Source organism: Narcine bancroftii, chromosome 3 (genome assembly GCF_036971445.1).
Source record: "Narcine bancroftii isolate sNarBan1 chromosome 3, sNarBan1.hap1, whole genome shotgun sequence".
Classification (NCBI taxonomy): domain Eukaryota; kingdom Metazoa; phylum Chordata; class Chondrichthyes; order Torpediniformes; family Narcinidae; genus Narcine; species Narcine bancroftii.
In genome coordinates this window covers 124,486,446-124,505,576 of record NC_091471.1, presented here as the reverse complement: position 1 = coordinate 124,505,576, position 19,131 = coordinate 124,486,446, and the positions used below count along the sequence as shown (strand labels likewise).

The following is a 19,131-nucleotide window of genomic DNA, read 5'->3' as shown; positions in this document are numbered from 1 at the left end:
ATAGTGGTGGAGGGGAAGCCATATTTGTGGAAGGCACCTATCAACTCAACCATCACCTGCATCTCCTCCATTTTCCATTCATCTACTCTGGACCCTTCTGCCCCCAGACACAACAAACACAGAATCCCCCTCATCCTCACCTCCCATCCCACCAGGCTCCGCATCCAAAACATCATCCACCAGAATTTCTGGCACTTGCTACAGGATCCCACCACCAGACATCTTCCATCTTCTCACCTCTCATCCTTCCACAGGGACCCCTCCCTCTGCAATTCCCTCGTGCACTCAACCCTCCCGACCCATCGAACCCTGGAATTTCCCCCTGAGCCCACACCTCCTCCCTCACTACAGTCCGGGGGCCCAATCAGGCCTTTCACATGAAGCAACACTTTTACATCCTGATGACATCTTTACTGCATTTGGTGCTCCCTTTATGGCATTCTCTACATCAGAGACCGGTCGCAAACTGGGAGATCGCTTCGCTCAGCACTTCCACTCCATTCGCAACCAAAGCGACCTCCAAGTGGCCAACCATTTGAATTCCAAGTCACACTCCTGCACTTACTTGTCTGTCCATGGCCTTATGTATTGTCCCACCCACAGATTGGAGGAACACCTTATTTTCTGTCTGGGTACTCTATCCACATGATGTGTACTTTGACTTTACTGCTTTCCATTAAACCTGCATGCCTTTTTTTTCCCTCCCCCCTTTTCCTGTCCTTCCAGTTGTTTCACCCACCCAGCCCTACCATTACCCCCTATTGCTGCTGACCCCTCCCTCCTTTCTCCACCTATTATCTCCTGTCTTGACAGACACACACCCTTTCTCCCCATCTACTCTTTTGTTCAGATATTTGCCAGCATTTTCTCACACTTTGATGAAGGGCTCAAGCCTGAAACATTGGTTCTGTATCTTTACCTTTGCTACATAAAGGACCCTGTTTGACCTGCTGAGCTTCTCCAGCTTTTTGTGTTTTTACTTCAACCACAGTGTCTACAGAATTTTGTGATCTACTTCATAACGGTACCTTTTGAGACAAAGCAATGAGTCATAATGCACATGTAAACAGCAAGACTAGGATCCAGCAGGGCAGCTTTCTCATGGTGCTGCACAGGTCCTAATAGAATTCAATATTTTAACAAATGAAAATTTGTTCTATTATTTATCTATTAAGAGTTGATCCTGTTATAGTTCTTGTAACCTCATTGCAAGAAAGATGTGGATGCTACAGAGGGGTGCAGAGGAGATATACAAAGGTATTGATTGACTGGAGAGCATGAGGATAGGTTCAGTGAACTGGGTCTTTTCTTGGAGTGATGAAGGATGAGGGGTCACCTGTCAGTGGTGTACTAGATGATGAGGCATTGAAACTGAGTTATTAGGTCATCCAACACTGGACCAAAGGGCCTGGACGGTGCTATAAATGCCTGTTCTAAATATGGTAAAATTTCTAAAAACATTCATATTGCTTGGAATATTAATCTACACCACTTCAAGACAATCCAAATATATTACAAAATATTTGCAATACTTTTACAAAGTTGTAAATAAATTCAAGAGAACATTAATTTGTAGTACCCATATTTCAGCATTCCATTGATCACTTTTTTTGTATATTTCTACAAAATAATCATGAATCAGAATGCTTCCATTATTTTAAATATTTCACTTTTGGTTGTGCTCTTGGGGCCTTTTTACAAAACAGTGTTCATCTCTCATATTCCCAACTCAAGTGCAGAACAGACACCTAAAGACAATCTCTCACATAATCCCCTCCTCTATTCACCACTCCTGATGTGTCAACTTCAAAGTGAACAGACATCATCTTGCTACACGAAGCATAGTCGAACATAAAATATTCCCGCCTCATTATTTTATACTAACCCTGAACAGTACTTGGCAACATTTCAATTTCTCATTTACATAATTTTTGATGAGGGGTTAATTTTGAACAGTGGTGGTCACTTGCAATAGGTTTAGTACACTATCAAAACAAACTTATTTTGCATGGCATTTTTATTTCTACCATTAAAATTTTAGTGGATTCAGTAAAATCCAATATATGGAACTGTGCTAATACCACTGTTACTATGTAATAATGATACATGAACAAACAGCAATTTACATCAATGGCTTGACACAGTATAAATGCAATCTCAACAAATAAAAATAAACTAAATGAATACAGTTCATTTTAGGCAGCTTTCTTGTACTGTTGCATGAATTGTGGCAATAGTTTTCATTCAATAAACTAACTCCAGGTTCCAGGTATGGATTCCAGACTGGAAGCATCATCTTCAGGCACCACAGGATTCTTCACTCCAGCAACTTCATTGGTCTCAGAATTATCTTGAGCATTCACTGTCTCTTCCATCTCTTCTTTTATCCCGCTAACATCCTGAGACTCTGGTTCTTCTTCTTCTTCGTCCACTTCTCCATCATCTTCAACATCCATTTCAAAAACGCGCACATGTCGCAAGTTTGAACTGAGCTGTGGAATGATAAACGTGGGTTAGTTTATGCACAAAATAAAACTTTGTATCTGGTTCAGAAAATTATATTACAAATAAAATGGGTTTAATGAGTTAACATACTCAAATATTTGGAACAAAAATTGCTGAGGATCATCAGGCCAGAATTTGCCACGAGAACACTAATACTAATACGTCCAATGTTATTTGTGTGCAAATTCTAGAACCTCTTCAGAATGGAAATGCAGAGCGATGAAAATGTCTAAAACTGGTCACAAATGGAATTTCACCTCCTCACTACTGAAATGGATTCAATAACCTTTATCTTCAAAGCCCACACAAAAAGCAATTTGAAACCTTTTGTTGATGTAATTATTACCATGAATCAATCTCCAGGACTAAAAATTAACTGTAACGTAAAGTGGTCTCTTTCCTTCAGATTTTGAATCTCAGTAATGTTTCAAATGCATGGAAATTAAAAATTTTACTTTTGTTTTTTTTTCTAATGTCATCCTTACTTCTGTTTCTTTATATTTGTGCACTGATTTTCCATTGAATCCATTTAAACAGGAAAAGGAAAGATTTCAAGTTTTGAAATTCCATGAAATTTAGACATACACGAGCCCGTGCCGCACAATTACACCCAATTAACCTACAGCCCCCATACATTTTAGAGGGTGGGAGGAAATTGTGTCCCCCTGAGGTAAACCCACGCAAACACAGGGAGAATGTATAAACTCCTTACAAGCAGTGCGGGATTAGCATCCTGGTCCCAATCACTGGTGCTGTAACAGCACTGTGCTAACTGCTACACAAACCACGCTGAATTAAGGAGGTGCCCACCCTGTCGATGGCTTTGTTCACTCAAGCTCCACAATGCTTTTTTTCACTGCACTAAGCACATCCTGCTTGCAAATAACATTATGGCCAAACAAAAACAACTTTTTTTTTAAACTTTGGCAGTAAATGTTGGGTGGGGGTGGGTGGGGGGGGCATTAAATGCTGAATCTAACTTAACAACATTTTCAGATTTCTTGTCACAGTAATTTCTAGCTCATTTGAATTTAACAAATTAATTGTTGTGCAGAGGAATGGTTGATAGAATTCAGTGCAGAGAAATGTGAGGTGTGCTGTTTGGGAAGTCTAACCTGGGTAGTACCTACGCAGTGAATGGTTCTGTGAATTGGGGAAATGTTGTAGAGCATAGTGCAGGTACATCATACCTTGAAGGTGGTGTCACAGGTAGATAGGGTGGTTAAAAAGGCTTTCAGCATATTGGCTGTCGTCTGTCAAAGTATTGAGTATCTAAGTTGGAAGGTCATGTTACAGTTGTATAAGATGTTGGTGAAGCCCCATTTGGAGTATTGTGTTCAGTTTTGGTCACTGTGCTACAGAAAAGATGTTGTCAAGTTGGAGAGAGTGCAAAGATTTACGAGGATGTTGCCGGCACTCGGGGGCCTGAGCTACTGGTTGAGCAGGCTCGAGTTTTATTCTGAAGACCGTAGGAAGATGAGGGGTTATCTCATAAAGGTAGGCAAAAACATGAGAGCAATAGATCAGGTTAACATATTCTTTTGCCCAGAGTAGAGGAATCAGTAACCAGAGGACATAAGTTTAAGGTGGGGGGAAAGGAGAGATTTAACAGGACTTTTTACACATAGGATGGTGGGTACATGGAATGCCAGAGGAATGTTGAGATGGGTACAATTATAAAGTTTAAGAAAAAAATTGGACTGATACATGGATAGGATGGGTTAGAGCGATATGGGCCTCCTCCCATTTAGATACATTAGAATGCTCAGGATGAGCTCCCATGAATTAAGAGTGCTAATGGAAACAGAGGTGAAAGGAGTCATTACAGCATTATAAATGCAGATTACATTACTGACAGCACTGCAGTATCAGGAAGTTATATGAACTCTTGCTGCCTTTGTTGTGCATTGGGATGGTCTTGCAGCAAGATACTATCAAAGACTCAGTGTGAGAGTTGCTTTGAGTGGCTTAACTGTCTTCATCATTAACAGAAGTGTTTCTTTTTATAATTTAGGTATCACAAGAGTTAATAAGTGATCTGTTAAAATTAGCTATAGACACAGCTGCTTTGGCCAGGCTCTGCAAGTGGCCTTGGTGCTACAAAAGATGGGGGTGGGTGGTGAGTGGGTGGAAACAGGTTGGACATGAAGACTTTTCATTTCCTTTTCTCTCTTTGACAAAGCACAAACTTCTCTAAGTTACTGAGATAAAATCTAGTAAATTTTCTCAGCATTATCAGAATCCAGTCCTTGTTCTAATCTATTAAATTTCAGAAAAGGCTCAATTTTTATTTGCATTTTAGACCGGAGATGAGGAGGTGCAGTGGTGTAGCAGGTGGTGTTGCTGTCACACAGTTTCAGTCCCCCGACTTTGACCATGACCTTGAATATTTTCTGTGTGGAGCTGACATTTTCTCTCTGACATTCTTGGTTTATCATGAGTAACCCCTGACACTCCAGGAGGATTTAGCTGGTGCAAGTCCAAGAGCCATTGATGAGAATGTGGGAGAAAATAGATTCCAGAAGTTAGTGGAGGAATGTGACAGAATGGAATGCTTAATTGGCAAAGATTTAATGGGCTGAATGCCTCCTTTCTGTGTCATAGGAAACAAAGAAAAAATATAAAATGGGTGGCCAAGGACTGAAAATCAGTTGAGGAATCTGGACAAATGGGAAAAGTGGTATTGGCAAAGTTCTGTGCATGAATGTTATTGGACCAAAATTTATGCATAGGTTCATCTATGACTGGGTATATGTACAGCCATAACTTGCTCTTCCTGAATGGGATATAAATGGATTTTATCAGAAAAAAATTGTAAGGTAAAAAATAACGGTGAAGATAAAATTAAACTTTATTAGCTACTTCTACCTGAGAGATCCTGAGTTTCCAGTTGTTTGTCATTTTAATTCTCTGTCTCACACTCATCCTGCTCTTTGCCCACCAGAAGCTCAAGGAATCTTTTGACCAGGAATGTTTGAGTGGTGAGGATTCAAGACTAAATTCAACCCATCTTTTCTGATTCCATCAGACTGGCCAATTCTTGTAAAACCACATCAACTTGTTGCATTAACTCAGTTCTCCCTCACCCGTTGTCTGGCAACTTCTGTGGAGAATCTCTGGCAGCAGTAATGTTCATATCTCACAATTCCAGCGTGTTATTTTCTTTTCTCTCCATTATTCTCATTTAGTCATTTTGAATGATTCTACAGACAAATCAGCTATGACTCTTATGTTTTTTCATCTCACTCTGTCAGAACCAATGCTGTTTTTTTTCAATTCTTCTCAACAGCCATTGTCACAAACATTGGCTCTCGCGTATTTGCTGTTCTCCAAACTTAAAAAATGCTTCTAGTAACCTTACTTAGTTCTATTGAAAGATCATTGATCTGAAGCAGCAATTTTGCTTTTCCTTTCTGCAGAATATTATCAAAGTCAGGGGACTGAAACTATGTGACAGCAGCACTACCTGCTATTTTTCTGTTCACTTTCTTGGAGTTTTTGATTTTCTTGTCTATCAGTTATTCTGCTACTAACCCCTTGCTCAGTATCCTTTGGTCTTATTTGTTTGTTTATAATGTAGCAAATTATTACAATAAAATCTTTTGGAAATCTAGACATTGTTTTTGCCACAACATCCTTGTGCCTGCCACACTTTCAAAGAATAAAACAAGAATGATCATTCCAGAAATATCCTGTTGACTATTAATATGTTTCTGCTTTCTCTTTAATTTTTTTTAACTTCAGTAAGAATTTGTTTTTACTTCTACTGATGTTAAGTTAACTAGTTTAATGTTCTCCGGACATGTACTATATGCCTAGCCCGCAAACTACTCACCAATCTTCTGATATTCTGCCCTTTTTTTAATTAATAATTACATATTGCCTCTGCAGTAATTTTTCTAGCTTTTTTTTTTAAAAAAGAACTTTTTTTCCCTTGGGGAAAATACCAGAGGATATCTATTTAAGTAAGAGGAGTAAAGTTTATGGACGATGTCAGAGGTAGGTTATTTGCTCAGAGAAGGAGGGTGCCTGGAATTCACTGCCGGGATGGTAGTGGAGGTTGGTACAATGGGGACATTCAAAAGCCACTTTCATAGATGTAAGAAAAATAGATTATTGGTGTAAGATGAGGAAAATTAGATTATTGTGGAGTAGGTTTACATAGGTCAGCACAACATTGTGGGTCAGAGGGTCTTACTGTACTGTAATGTTCTATGTCCAGTGATCTGCACTGTGGTTTTCAACAATTTATTTTAAATGCAATCATATCACTCTCAATATCATTGTATGATTGACACGTCCACTTGACCTAACTTCCAAATAGATACCGAAACAATGTAATTATTCAAAATTATACATCTCTACCAATGATTTTGGTTAGTACAACATTTAATACCCCTTCAATTTTACTTTTATCAGTTTGATAAAATTTATTCTCATCTTTTGTTCCTATAATTTCAGTTCCACTGCTTTAACAATTGCTTGTCTTAGAAGCTATAATTATCAAATAGAGCATGGAATAACACAACTTTAAGTTCGAACATACATCCCAATAATTTCTCAATTCTTTACTGTTGTGTCTCTGAATCAACTGAAAAAATTATTGTTAGATTAGTCTCAGTCCCCAAAACCCTGTGACTTTCTGGTCATGTGAAATACAAAACCTACACGCTAATTTCATTCATAAGCATTCTTTGTCACAAAACCTATCTACACAGCAAGATCCCAGTCACCTTTGCAAAAACATGAAATGTGATGCTATGCTGCACAAGGACACATTATTACAGATTACCAAAAATCTAGGTCACAGTAATGGATTTTAAAACGCATTTGAAAGTAGAAGAGGGAGGCATGTGGGAAAGGAATCTAGTGTTTTGAGTTTCGGGTGCTTGAAGACAACGGTTGCTAATTTGGAATGGTCAGAAGGCCATTTGGAAGAGGGAAGATTTTAGAAGATCGTAGGTGTTTTAGAGAAAGGGATTGATCAGCATCCAGGCCCCAATTTTTATAGGTGTAATTGCATTTCTTTAAATTGCAGGGGGATGGGGGAAGGGAGTACTGCAAATGCCAGATATCTGAACTAAAAACAGAAATATTGAGAATATTCAGCTATTTATGCAGGCAGCAGCAGTAATGAAGAAATAAACAGTTAACATTTCAGGCCAATGACCATGCATTAGTCAGGAGCCACTTACCACGCAGGAAACCTTACGAATGCCGTTCACAGCAATATATTGTGCTTTCATATTCTCCAAAGTCCGTGATTGGTTTTCAACAGCTACTGTCTGGACAGGAATATGGTTAATCTGTTCATCCAGCCTGTAAATCAAACCAAAATTTCACATTAAACCTCACACTGAAACTTGACACAGCATCCTAAACATCAAATAGGAGGATTTTTTTTTGTTGAATAATAGAATTAATATGATTTGTTTCATAGCATGGAGAAACAGAGATAAAAAAGATTGAAAAAAATTTGAATGAATAATAGTAAAGGCTATCACAAATTTTGATATTAACTTTGCAGCACACACAACCCACATAAAAGTGTTAAAGGTTGCTGTTGAGATGATATTCTATTCCTCTAAGAATTCGTAACTTCTTTGATGTAACATATCAGTCAATTTGGCATGAACTTCAACTGTTTACGTACTAATAGCATTATAAAAACCTTGAATATGTTATGCTTTATTGAATGGGGTGATTACTGTTGATTGATCTCATTAATCCCAAATAAAACTCCACTCAAAATATGGACATGAAGAACCCAGTATGTAGAAGTAGAAGACACAAATTTCTTGTTTATTTTCATTGTGTGATGACATTGTTTAATGGTTTTAATGTATCATATAGGTTGAACGTTGAGTGGGTGGGGAGTGGGGGGGGGGGGGTGAAGGAGGGAGGGAAGGGAGGGGGGAAAAAGGGGAAAAAAATTAAACTGTATATTCAAGAGGAAAATGTTTGTGTGTATTTTGGTTAGTATGGTGGTTCATAGTGTGAAAAATAAAAAAAATTTAAAAAAAGAAATATATATATGTATGTATGCATATAAAATAAAAATCTTCAGTATGACTAGTTGTTTAGCTTGTTTGATAATTGTTGGTAGAGTTTAAAGGAACCCTACATCCAATGCTTAATACCAGCTGCTGTTGGGGAAGGCATTTTTCATGCCATAAACACTACTGGATCATTGTGTGCATGTTTTTCTTAAATAGAGGTCAGTTATGATTACCTAACTAAAGGCAAATGGGGTGTTATTATTATTTTAATTTCAATTAAGTATGTTTAAAATGAGTGAACATATTCATTTTATTTTTTTTTATGTTATTCAGTAACACTGACCATACAGAAATTATTTACAAATATGAGGATTGTGGGCACAGGTATTCCATGCAATTGAACCATCACTAAAGTTATTCCTTTTCTTTCTCATGGCCATCCATAACACATGTTACATTTTCAGTAAAACCCCAGTTATCTGGAATTCGAGCAACAGGCGAAAACATGATGGAAAATAAATAGGTAAAAAATATGGAAGTTTAAAATTGGCATGCCTTGCCATTAGTTTGCCAATTTATGCAACACGCAATCTCAAGCAACTGTAAAATTCCCTTATCTGGCATCTACCAATCCCCAGAGGTGCCTCAAACGTAACTGTTAGGAATTAAGTTGGAACAAAAGTACTTTCTGAGATTATAGTTCTTCAACAAATTGACAATATGTATAAAAATTCAGAACCATCATATCTGGTAACAGAAGGTTACATTGACATTGGTGGATTGTAATGAAGACAATGGAAAATGATAAGTAATCAATAAAGTTTTGGAAAAAAATGTTTGTCACTGGGAAATTCAATTAATGGAAGTTACAAGCAAACAATACAAAACTGTTTGATAGATTTGCTTGTTTTCATGAATTGCTGCAAATTTGTTATGTTACAAATTTTAGTTTTGAACATGTAGGACATGGAGTGAGAAATGTCATTGCTCTCCAAAGTAACTGCACATCTATTAGAAATGATGTGAGGGCTGATTCGACAATTAGTTTGGGCATCAGTACTAGTCTTGGAACTGAACTCGCACTCTGATCAATGAAATATTTAGATCCCATAACTACTGTACCCTGACACAGGGAGTTTAAATAATTTAAAACAATACAAGAAATTGAATAGCAAGCTTGATTTGAACATAATTTCTGCATTACCTTTTACTAGAATCAAAGTTCAACACTTCTTCAGTTTCCTCTATGTTGTAGATTGATGACAATGGTAACTGAGTCATGATCCGACATTTTTCTTCTTTGTCTATGTGTCCTTTCAACAAAACTGTCAGTATTTCATCGTCATAAAAACCAACATCCAAAAAGCTGAACAGGCTAAAAGAAGACAAACAAAGCAAATATGCATAACTCTTAATCACAACTCTATAATTCCCCAGCACAACCGAAGAGATACAAGGTAGAAAGTAAAATTGTAAAGTCGCTAAATTTAGAGTTTATTAAACAAAAGTCATTTAAAGTCCATTTAATAATATTCTAAAAAAAATAAACAAGTGTGAACAAGCAACAAAATTAACTTTTCAAAAATGAGGTTAATTTATAATATACTAGAAAATATTAATTTACAAAAATGGAGTCTCACGATTTTGGCTATGCATCTTCAAGGCCAAAAGGCAGGACATCATAGGTGGATATGGATAGGAAGGAGGAAGAGAAAAAAAAGTTTAAAGAAGCAATTGGCAAAGGGGATAGCTTTCAGAATGGAGGAAAGGAGACAGAGGGATAGGGGAAGAGAGCGAAACAGGGGAGGGACCTAATGGGAACTGGAGGTCAATGTTAATTCCATCTGGTTGGAGAATTCTCAGACAGAATATTAGGTGGTCAAAGCAAAGTTGCTCAACAAAATGATTTCTCAATCTGTATCTTATCTCTCCAAAGTAGATGAGGCCACAATGGGAGCAACGGATGTAGTAGATGATCCCCGCAGATTCATTAATGTTGCTTCACTTAAAAGGACTGTTTAGGATCCTGAATGGTGGTGAGGTAGGAGGTGTGGACTCAATTGCAGCATTTCCTGTGAACACAGGGGTAGGTACTGAGAAGAAAATTAGTGGGAAGGGATGAAGGAATCCCAAAGGGAGCAGTGCCTGTGGAGAACGGAAGATATGTTTAGTGGTGGGATCACATTGAAGGTGGTAGAAATTTCAGAGGATTATATGTTAAATGTGGAGTGGTAGGTGAAGACAAATGGAATCCAATTGGTTACATTCCAGTTCGCCTATCGTAGTAACAAGTGGTGGATGCCATCTCACTGGCTCGACACAAAGCCCTGGAACAATTGGACAGCAAAAGTGCATACATCAGGATGCTTTTTATCGACTAAAGTTTGGCATTTTAACACCATCATCCGCTCAAAAATGATCAGAAAACCCCAAGTCCTGGGAGATAAAACCCCACTGTGTAATTGGATCATATATTTCCTCACCACCAGACCACAATCAGAGAGGATTGGTAAGAACTTCTCCTCCTCAATCCCCATCAGTATTGGAGCACCAGAAGGCTGTGTTCTTAGCACCCTGCTCTCCTTACTTTCTCCTACGACTGTGTGGCTCATTACGACAATAACACCATCTACAAATTTGCTGATAATACCACAGTAGTGGGTTGTACAAAGGAAGGGGATGAGCCAGCATACAGGATGGAGATTGAAAACTTAGTTGAATGGTGCACCAACAACATCCATGCACTCAGTGTTACCAAAACTAAAACTATGGAGCTGATTGTTGGACTTCAGGAAAGGAAAGCCAGAGGTTTACAATCCATTGATCATTAGGGGAATCAGAGGTGGAGAGGATGAACAAATTTAAGACCTTAGGAGTCACTATCTCGGAGGATCTTTCCTGAACCCAACACATCAATTGCATCGTGAAGAAAGCATGTCAGCGCCTCTACTTTCTCAGGAGTTTGCGGAAGTTTGGTATTATATCAGAAACTCTGGCAAATTTCTAGAGGTGTGCTGACCAGCTACATCACAGTCTGATAATGGGAACACCAATACACCTGAACGTAAAATCCTCCAAAAAGTAGTGGACACAGCCCAAGACATCATAGGCAAAATCCTCCCCACTATCGAGAACATCTGCAGGGAACGCTGCCATCAGAAAGCAGCAGTGATCATCAAAGACTCTCACCACCCAGAACACACTGTTCTAGCTGCCATCAGGGAAGAGGTCTAGGTGCCACAAGATTCACACCACCAGGTTCAGAAACAGCTGCTACCCCTCCACCATCTAACTCCTCAACAACAAACTCAATCAGAGACTCACTTAAGGACTTTTTCTTGATTATCTTTTTGTTCTCTCTGTATTTCACAGTCACTTTATATACATTTATTATTTGTTTACAGTTCTTTGTTTATTTACATTTTTTATTCTGTGTACAGTTTATTTTTTGCAGTACCAATTAGTGGTAATTCTGCCGCACTCACAGGAAAAAGGAATCTCAGGGTTATATGTGATACGTACTCTGACAATAAATCTGAAATCTGAATCCTGTCCTTGTTGTGTCTAGGGGTGGAGGGGGGTCAGAGGAAATGTGGGTTAAGGCTGTGTTGAAGGCAGCAATGGGGAAGCCACATTGTTTTCCAGAAGCAGGACATTCGGATGTTCTGAATGGAAGACCTCATCCTGGGAACAGATGTGACGAAGGAATTTAGAGAAAGGAATAAGAATCATTACAGGGGACAGGGTGTGAAGATGTGAACAGATGTAGTCGAGTTCACTATGAGGGTTGGTGGGCTTGGAGAAAATGTCTGTAGAGTTTGTCTTCCGAGATGGGGACAGAGAGATTGAGAAAGGGGAATGTTACCAGAGATGTACCGATGTACCAAGTGAATTTGAGGTTGGGACGAAAGTTAGCAGCAAAGTGGATAAAGTGCACAAACTCATCATGGATGCCTGAGGCAGCACTTATTGTCCATGTTGCAGTGGAAGAGTTGAGGATGCCTTTCCTGTGTCGGCTTCTCCTTCAGAATATTTGGCCTCCCCTCTCCTGGCATCAACTCAGCCTTACCCACACATCTGCCCCAGTCCCCTCCACCCCTAGACCCAACAAAGACAAGATTCCTCCACCATCCCACTAGCCTCTCCATCCAAAAAACTGCAATTTCCACTACCTAAAATGTGATCCCACCACTAGACACATTTTCTAATCTTTCAGTCTATTTGTTTATTCAAATTTTTAACTTTTTAATTTAATTTAGATCTTTAAATTGTTATTTTTTATATTTAATTTTAATATTTTAATTTAATTTAAAATTTAGACATACTGCACAGTAATAGGCCCTTCGGTCCAGGAGCCCATGCCACCTGAATACCCCAATTAACTTACAACCCCTGTACATTTGAAAGGTGGGAGGAAACTGGAGCACCTGGAGGAATCCCACACAGATAGCACCGGATTCGAACCTGAGTCACTGGCGCTGTAATGTTGCTGTGCTTACCGCTACACTAACCCTGCTGCCCCATAACCATCTTCCCCTCTCTCCACAGGGACTGTTCTCTCTGGGACAACCTCAACCACTCATCCCTTCCCACCAAACACCCCCTCAGTACCTACCCCTGTGACCACAGGAAATGCTACACTTGCACCAACATATCCTCCCTCACCGCCGTTTAGGGCCCCAAATAGTCCTGCCAAAAAAAAAACAACACTTGACTTGTGAATCTACAGGTCTCATCTATTTCACCTAATGTTCCTGTTCTGTGGCCTTCTCTATATCGGAGAGAACAGACATAGACTGGGAGATCATTTCGTGGGATCTCTGTGGCCAACCATTTTAATTCTATACCCCATTCCCATACAAACATGTTTGTCCATGGCCTCATGCACTTCTGAAGCTACCCCAAATTTTAGGAACAACACCTAATATTCTGTCTGGACACTCTCTAACCAGATAGCATTAATATCAGCTTGTCTGGATTCCATTAGGCCCCTCCATCATCTCTCTTTTCTCTCTTTCTCTATCCCTCTATCTCCTATTCTCTCCCCACCCCTCCCCTCTCCATTCAAAGAGCTACCTCCTCCCCTATTATCTTAGCTTTCTGTTCTTCTGCCTTCCAACCCATATGGCCTCTTGCCTGTTGGCCTGTGTACCTTCCCCTGCCTCTTCTTCCCTCTCCTCCCCTCATCTTTTTAGTAAGGGACCTGCCTGCTTGCTTTTTGTTCATATTTAATGAAGGACTCAGCATGAAACGTTGGTCATATCCTTTGCTTCCTGTAGACACTGCATGGCCTGCTGAATTTCTCCACCATTTTTGTGTTTTGCACTACAATCTCAGTATCTGCAAACTTCCCTGTTTAACTGCAGAGATATTGCATGGTTTTTTGATCATTTTAATATCTGTTGTGAAATTCTACTTACGACTTCTGATTTGTTGATGGGATTGTTTACCTCAGCAATCTTTTCCCTGAATAACCTTCTTTCCAAATGATACCAACTATAGTGAAACGTGCAAATTTGACTCCAGTGAAATTTTGAACCTGGCAGATCAAAAGTTTAAATTTATTCCATTTCCTTTGAAATCATAACATGAATACTCAAACTGCATTCTTTGTTCTCACTGAGATTTCTGATCCTTCATAAACTTACTTTTACTTTCTTAATTATTTTTTAAAAAGCTAACAAGTAATTTTTTTTGTTATTTTGTCCATTCAAAAACTGAGCTTACTTTCATCATTCAAATCTCCAGTTTGACAACACCATGTGGAGTTTATTGAACAGGAAGAGTTACAGATGTGCCACTGCCTTGTCATTCAACTTGAAGACCATCTAAATTCTGTCTAATTTGTATTCAATGGCAGAATAGGCTCAAAGGACTGCTGGACCTACTCCTAGCTTATTGAGCATGCCCACTTAGAAGCTGATACCAAAGTTGATGGGGATCAGAGCATCTGTTTCAAGGATCACATGGTGAAGATTTAAGGTTATATTTAAAAAAAATGACCAACTGAAACAAAACTGGAATACCACCTTTCCTTTTTGCTCTCAGTTTTGTTGATGCCCAAAAATTCTCCAAACTCCACTGCAATCAGGCAGTTGGAAACAGATCTGCAAGATGAAATCACAAATGGGATGAACATTAGAATTTTAAATATTTACCGTAATCAATTAATATGTTCCAATTATAGAAATTCCATCTCTCACTAACATTGACATGTTCAGGTAAACTCCAGCTGAAATCCAAACCAGTCATATTATCTTAATGATTGCAGTAATACACCAATGTGACAGAGGTGCACCAAAGAAGAGGTACAAGGACTGCCTAAAGAAATCTCTTAGTGCCTGCCACATTGACCACCGCCAGTGGGCTGATATCGCCTCAAACCGTGCATCTTGGTGCCTCACAGTTCGGCGGGCAGCAACCTCCTTTGAAGAAGACCGCAGAGCCCACCTCACTGACAAAAGACAAAGGAGGAAAAACCCAACACTCAACCCCAACCAACCAATTTTACCCCGCAACCGCTGCAACCGTGTCTGCCTGTCCCGCATCGGACTTGTCAGCCACAAACGAGCCTGCAGCTGACGTGGACATTACCCCTCCATAAATCTTCGTCCGCGAAGCCAAGCCAAAGAGAAGAGAGTAATACACCAAGTGAAACTGTGCAAAATAATGTTTAGATCTTCAAAAGACAATTTCTAACTAAATTAAAATTTTGTGTTCTCAAACAATTCTGCGCTGGTAATTATTAATCCTAAACCAGGGATAACGCAAATGTATATCTTTCAGCTCAACTACATCTTTTGCAACAGGAAGAATTCTGCTCATTTTAAGAATAGTTATCTTTAGGAAATTTTAGACAACAGCTTTAATTACCATAATAAAATCATATAATTATGCCACACCTCCAGGCTGGTCAAATTCATAAAGGTTTTTTTTGGCAACTTCAGAGAACTGACATCTAAATTGGAAAAGATATCTCACAGATCTGCCTGACACAGCAACAATCTAAGAAACATACCTTTCAGCCAACTCCTCATGGTCCCCAATAGGACAAACCCACCCGAGGAGGCAGCATATGGTGTAGACTTAGCAAGATGTGGCCCTGTCATTAATGATAGTATCAAGTTATAAGACCATAAGATATAGGATCAGAAGTAGGCCATTCGATCCATTGAGTTATGCACAAGCAAGTAAACCCCTTGTCAATTATTGTCCACCAACTTCCCTCAGTGGTCCTCTTCCACACGGAGCAAAGTGGCTAGGGAACATAAAGTTCTCTGAGGAGAGATAAAACCTGTCATCAAGAGTAGCATGGTGGCAAGATTTGTTCTATAATTTGTGAAGGGAGACAATCTGGGATAAAGTATGTGACCTCTTTTTCACAATCTCCTTTTTAAATTAAAAAAAATTAGACAAAATTAGTATAATAGGCCAATTCGGTAGTATGAGTCCGTGACGTCCATTTTAAACCCCATCAACCTACACCCCGGTACATTCTTTTTAGAAGAGTGGGAGGAAACCGGAGCCCCCGGAGAAAACCCATGCAGACACGGGGAGAACATACAAACTCCTTACAGACAGCACGGGATTCGAATTTAGGTCCCGATTGCTGGGTGCTGTAAAGGTTTTGCGCTAACCCACGCAGACATGGGAAGAATGTACAAACTCCTTACAGACAGTGTGGGATTTGAAACTAGGTCCAGTCCCAATCACTGGCACTGTAAAGGTGTTGTGCTCACTGCTATGCCAACAGTGTTGCCCATGCTCATGATGCATCTTGTTCTGGCAGGAGAGCCCTCCAACAAATTATATGGGCACATGGTAAGAAACATTTTGTAGTCTTAGTACACCCCTTTGGAACCACCATCATGGACTATATTAGAAACGGGTCTGCAAGCTCAAAATTAGCACTTGAAGGATTTATGGGCCACCATGAGAAGAAGTGTTTTATTCTATCATGATGTATCACTTTCAGGCGAGATATACCACCGTCAACAATAAAATCTATTGAAGAAGCCTTGCCAACAACAGCACGCGATAGATCAAAAACTGAAATGACACCTGCAAAACTGTAATAAAGGTTTCTGTGCATACCTAACAGTGAAAACAGTTTGGTCTAGAGAGTCGTGATCCCACAATCACCTGTTCAGAACAAACTCCGCATTTCTGTCACATCCTGTCACAAACAATAGTCAGAAAATTGAGGCTAACAGGCAGAGGTCGCTTCAGGAACCTACACATTTTCAATGATCGTAGAGTCAGACACAATAATCTGCTGACACTGTGATTGTAATAAAAACAATTAAATGCTGGAGGAACTGATGATAGAAACCAGTAAGCCATGATCAAGGTTGATATAATTCCAGCTAACTTCAGCAAAAGTGTTAATTTCATTTGCTCCATAATATCAAGAATTAGTGATCAATGCAGGAAAAGCTATGGAAGCAGTCACCATCACAACTGCAGTGTTGATGGACGTGCCTCGAAACTAGCTGTGTGCTTCTGACCTAATTTCTCAATTACTGCTGCAATACCTGCACTTTTCCAACAGTCTACTGTAACCTTTGGCTTAAAAAAAATTCTTGAGGATAATCAGAAACAGGTAATGAATGCAAAACTGAAGTTTATTTCAGAAATATCTTGAAGGAGTGCGATTCAAAGGTCACCACCACGAGGCATAGAAGCTGAACAAGGGGAATGAGTCTTTGGTAGAAATACAGGAAGTATATGAAATTCAAGAGTCAGGGAGATAAGACAGGCTGTTCTGTAACATTCAGTGCAAGCCTCACACTACAGTTAACATCACTGATTGCTATTATGGAGTATTTCTATAAGTAGCAATAGAAAAGGGCAAGTTTTCGAGCTTCAAATGTCTTAATTGGAAGATCAATTTCAGTGAGCTGAGAGGGGACCTGCTTCAAGTGAACTTGAAGCAAAGACTGCCAGGCAAAACTGCAAATGAAAAATTGGTGGCCTTTCAAATGTCATCCAGGTAGTCTAACTACACTCACTTGGAAGGGGGAGGATGGATAGACAATGCTGAAAACCCTTTGTGAGAAAAGAGATCGAACATGATGAAGGAAAAAGAGGTGTGTCAAATTAATTCAAAAAAGAACAAATCTAACTGCAGCTAGATCAAATTGGAAATGAAAATGGAAGTAACAAAGATAAAACATGAAAAGTGTGACAGCTAACAAAAAAGAGAATTCAAAGTCTTCTTTAGTCACCTATTAAGAAAGTAATGGTGAAAGAATGGGCGTGTGGGATGGTAATTAAAAATCAAAAAGCAGAAGGCATGGCTGGAAAACAGTACTTTTGTTTAACAGGAAAATCTGCAGATGCTGGGGTCAAGTGTACATGCTTGACAAAGGGCCCTTCCTATGGATGCTGTGCGACCTGTTGAGTTTCTCCAGCACATTTGTGTGTTGAAAATAACTTTTGTGTTGATCAATAACTTAACAGAAATAATGAATGGGACACAAATTGTAAGACAGACTATAAATGCTGGTGATGCTCCAATGTGGATAATTGACTTGGAGAACATGGGATACTTCCTTTGCAACTAAGGGAAACGGGGGTTGAAGTTTCAGAGGCACTGGTTCTAAATTTCCAATCCTCCCTTAAAGAATGCAAGGACAATAACAGCAATGCAAACTAGTTCGACTGATCTCAGTTGTGAGCAAATAAGATTAAAAAAAAGTCAGTTGGAACAGTTTGTGTTAATACAGGTGAGCCAACAAAGATGTGTTAAAGGCAAGTACTGCTTGGAATGAATGAATAAGAGTTTATGGTCACATCAGATTTACAGATGCAGTGGAAGTTTTACTAGCTGCATTTATATAAAACATGAACATAATTATAATTAAGACACAAGACTAAGAGAAATATATGAAAGAAAATAAAATAAATATTCACAGTTGATTAATCTCAATGAGAATTTTTGACTTGACATAAAGGATGATGGAGGAAATGTGTCAGATAATATAGATTTTCAGAAGACTCATGGTAAAAATCCCAAATAAACGTCACTGACTAAAATGGATTCAAATAATAAAAGAAACAATGTCAACACTGATATGGAACTGGGTTAAGTACAGAAATCAGATAACATTGGTTACTTATTCTTTTCCAGTTTGGAGATAGTGACAGTTATGTCCCCAGGAGTCAATGTGCTGCAATTTTTGATTCATGTTATTGATGATAATGAAAAACAAGGAATATAGAAGTGGAATGGACAGACGAGGGACTAGTCAAATTCAGTGTAGAGAAGCACAATGTGAAACATTTTGGCAATACCAAAACAAAATGAAAATGTATATGACATGATTCATTGAGAAACAAAATGTAGGAAAAGCAAAATCTGTGCAAAGGAAGGATGGCAGAGCATATTGATAAAACAGTTAATAATGCAGAAGAGATCTTGGGCTTTACAAGTAAACCAATGAGTATAAAAATATCATGTGGAACCTCAATAAAACACAGTGAGATACCACAAGAGTACTTCATCTAGTTTTAGTTACTACATTTCAGAACGAATGCAAGGACCTTAAGAGAATGCATTTCAGTTACATAAATGCTTTTCAAGTGATTACCAGAAGATTCGGAGGTGGCATCAGAAACATTTTTA

The 19,131-nt window shown here is 38.9% G+C and overlaps 1 protein-coding gene across 1 annotated transcript in view; it reads right to left on the bottom strand.

The window, feature by feature from the left end:
* Positions 1 to 1,999: 1,999 nt before the first annotated feature.
* Positions 2,000 to 19,131, bottom strand: part of anapc4 (anaphase promoting complex subunit 4) — a 121,565-nt gene continuing 104,433 nt past the window's right edge. Inside the window, exons 26-29 of the mRNA XM_069925028.1 lie at positions 14,534 to 14,611; positions 9,709 to 9,879; positions 7,701 to 7,824; positions 2,000 to 2,492 (exon numbers count right to left, since the gene is read on the bottom strand). Of these exons, the coding sequence (XP_069781129.1) occupies positions 2,253 to 2,492; positions 7,701 to 7,824; positions 9,709 to 9,879; positions 14,534 to 14,611 (613 nt within the window). The 3' untranslated portion in view covers positions 2,000 to 2,252. The remainder of the gene's footprint in view (positions 2,493 to 7,700; positions 7,825 to 9,708; positions 9,880 to 14,533; positions 14,612 to 19,131) is intronic.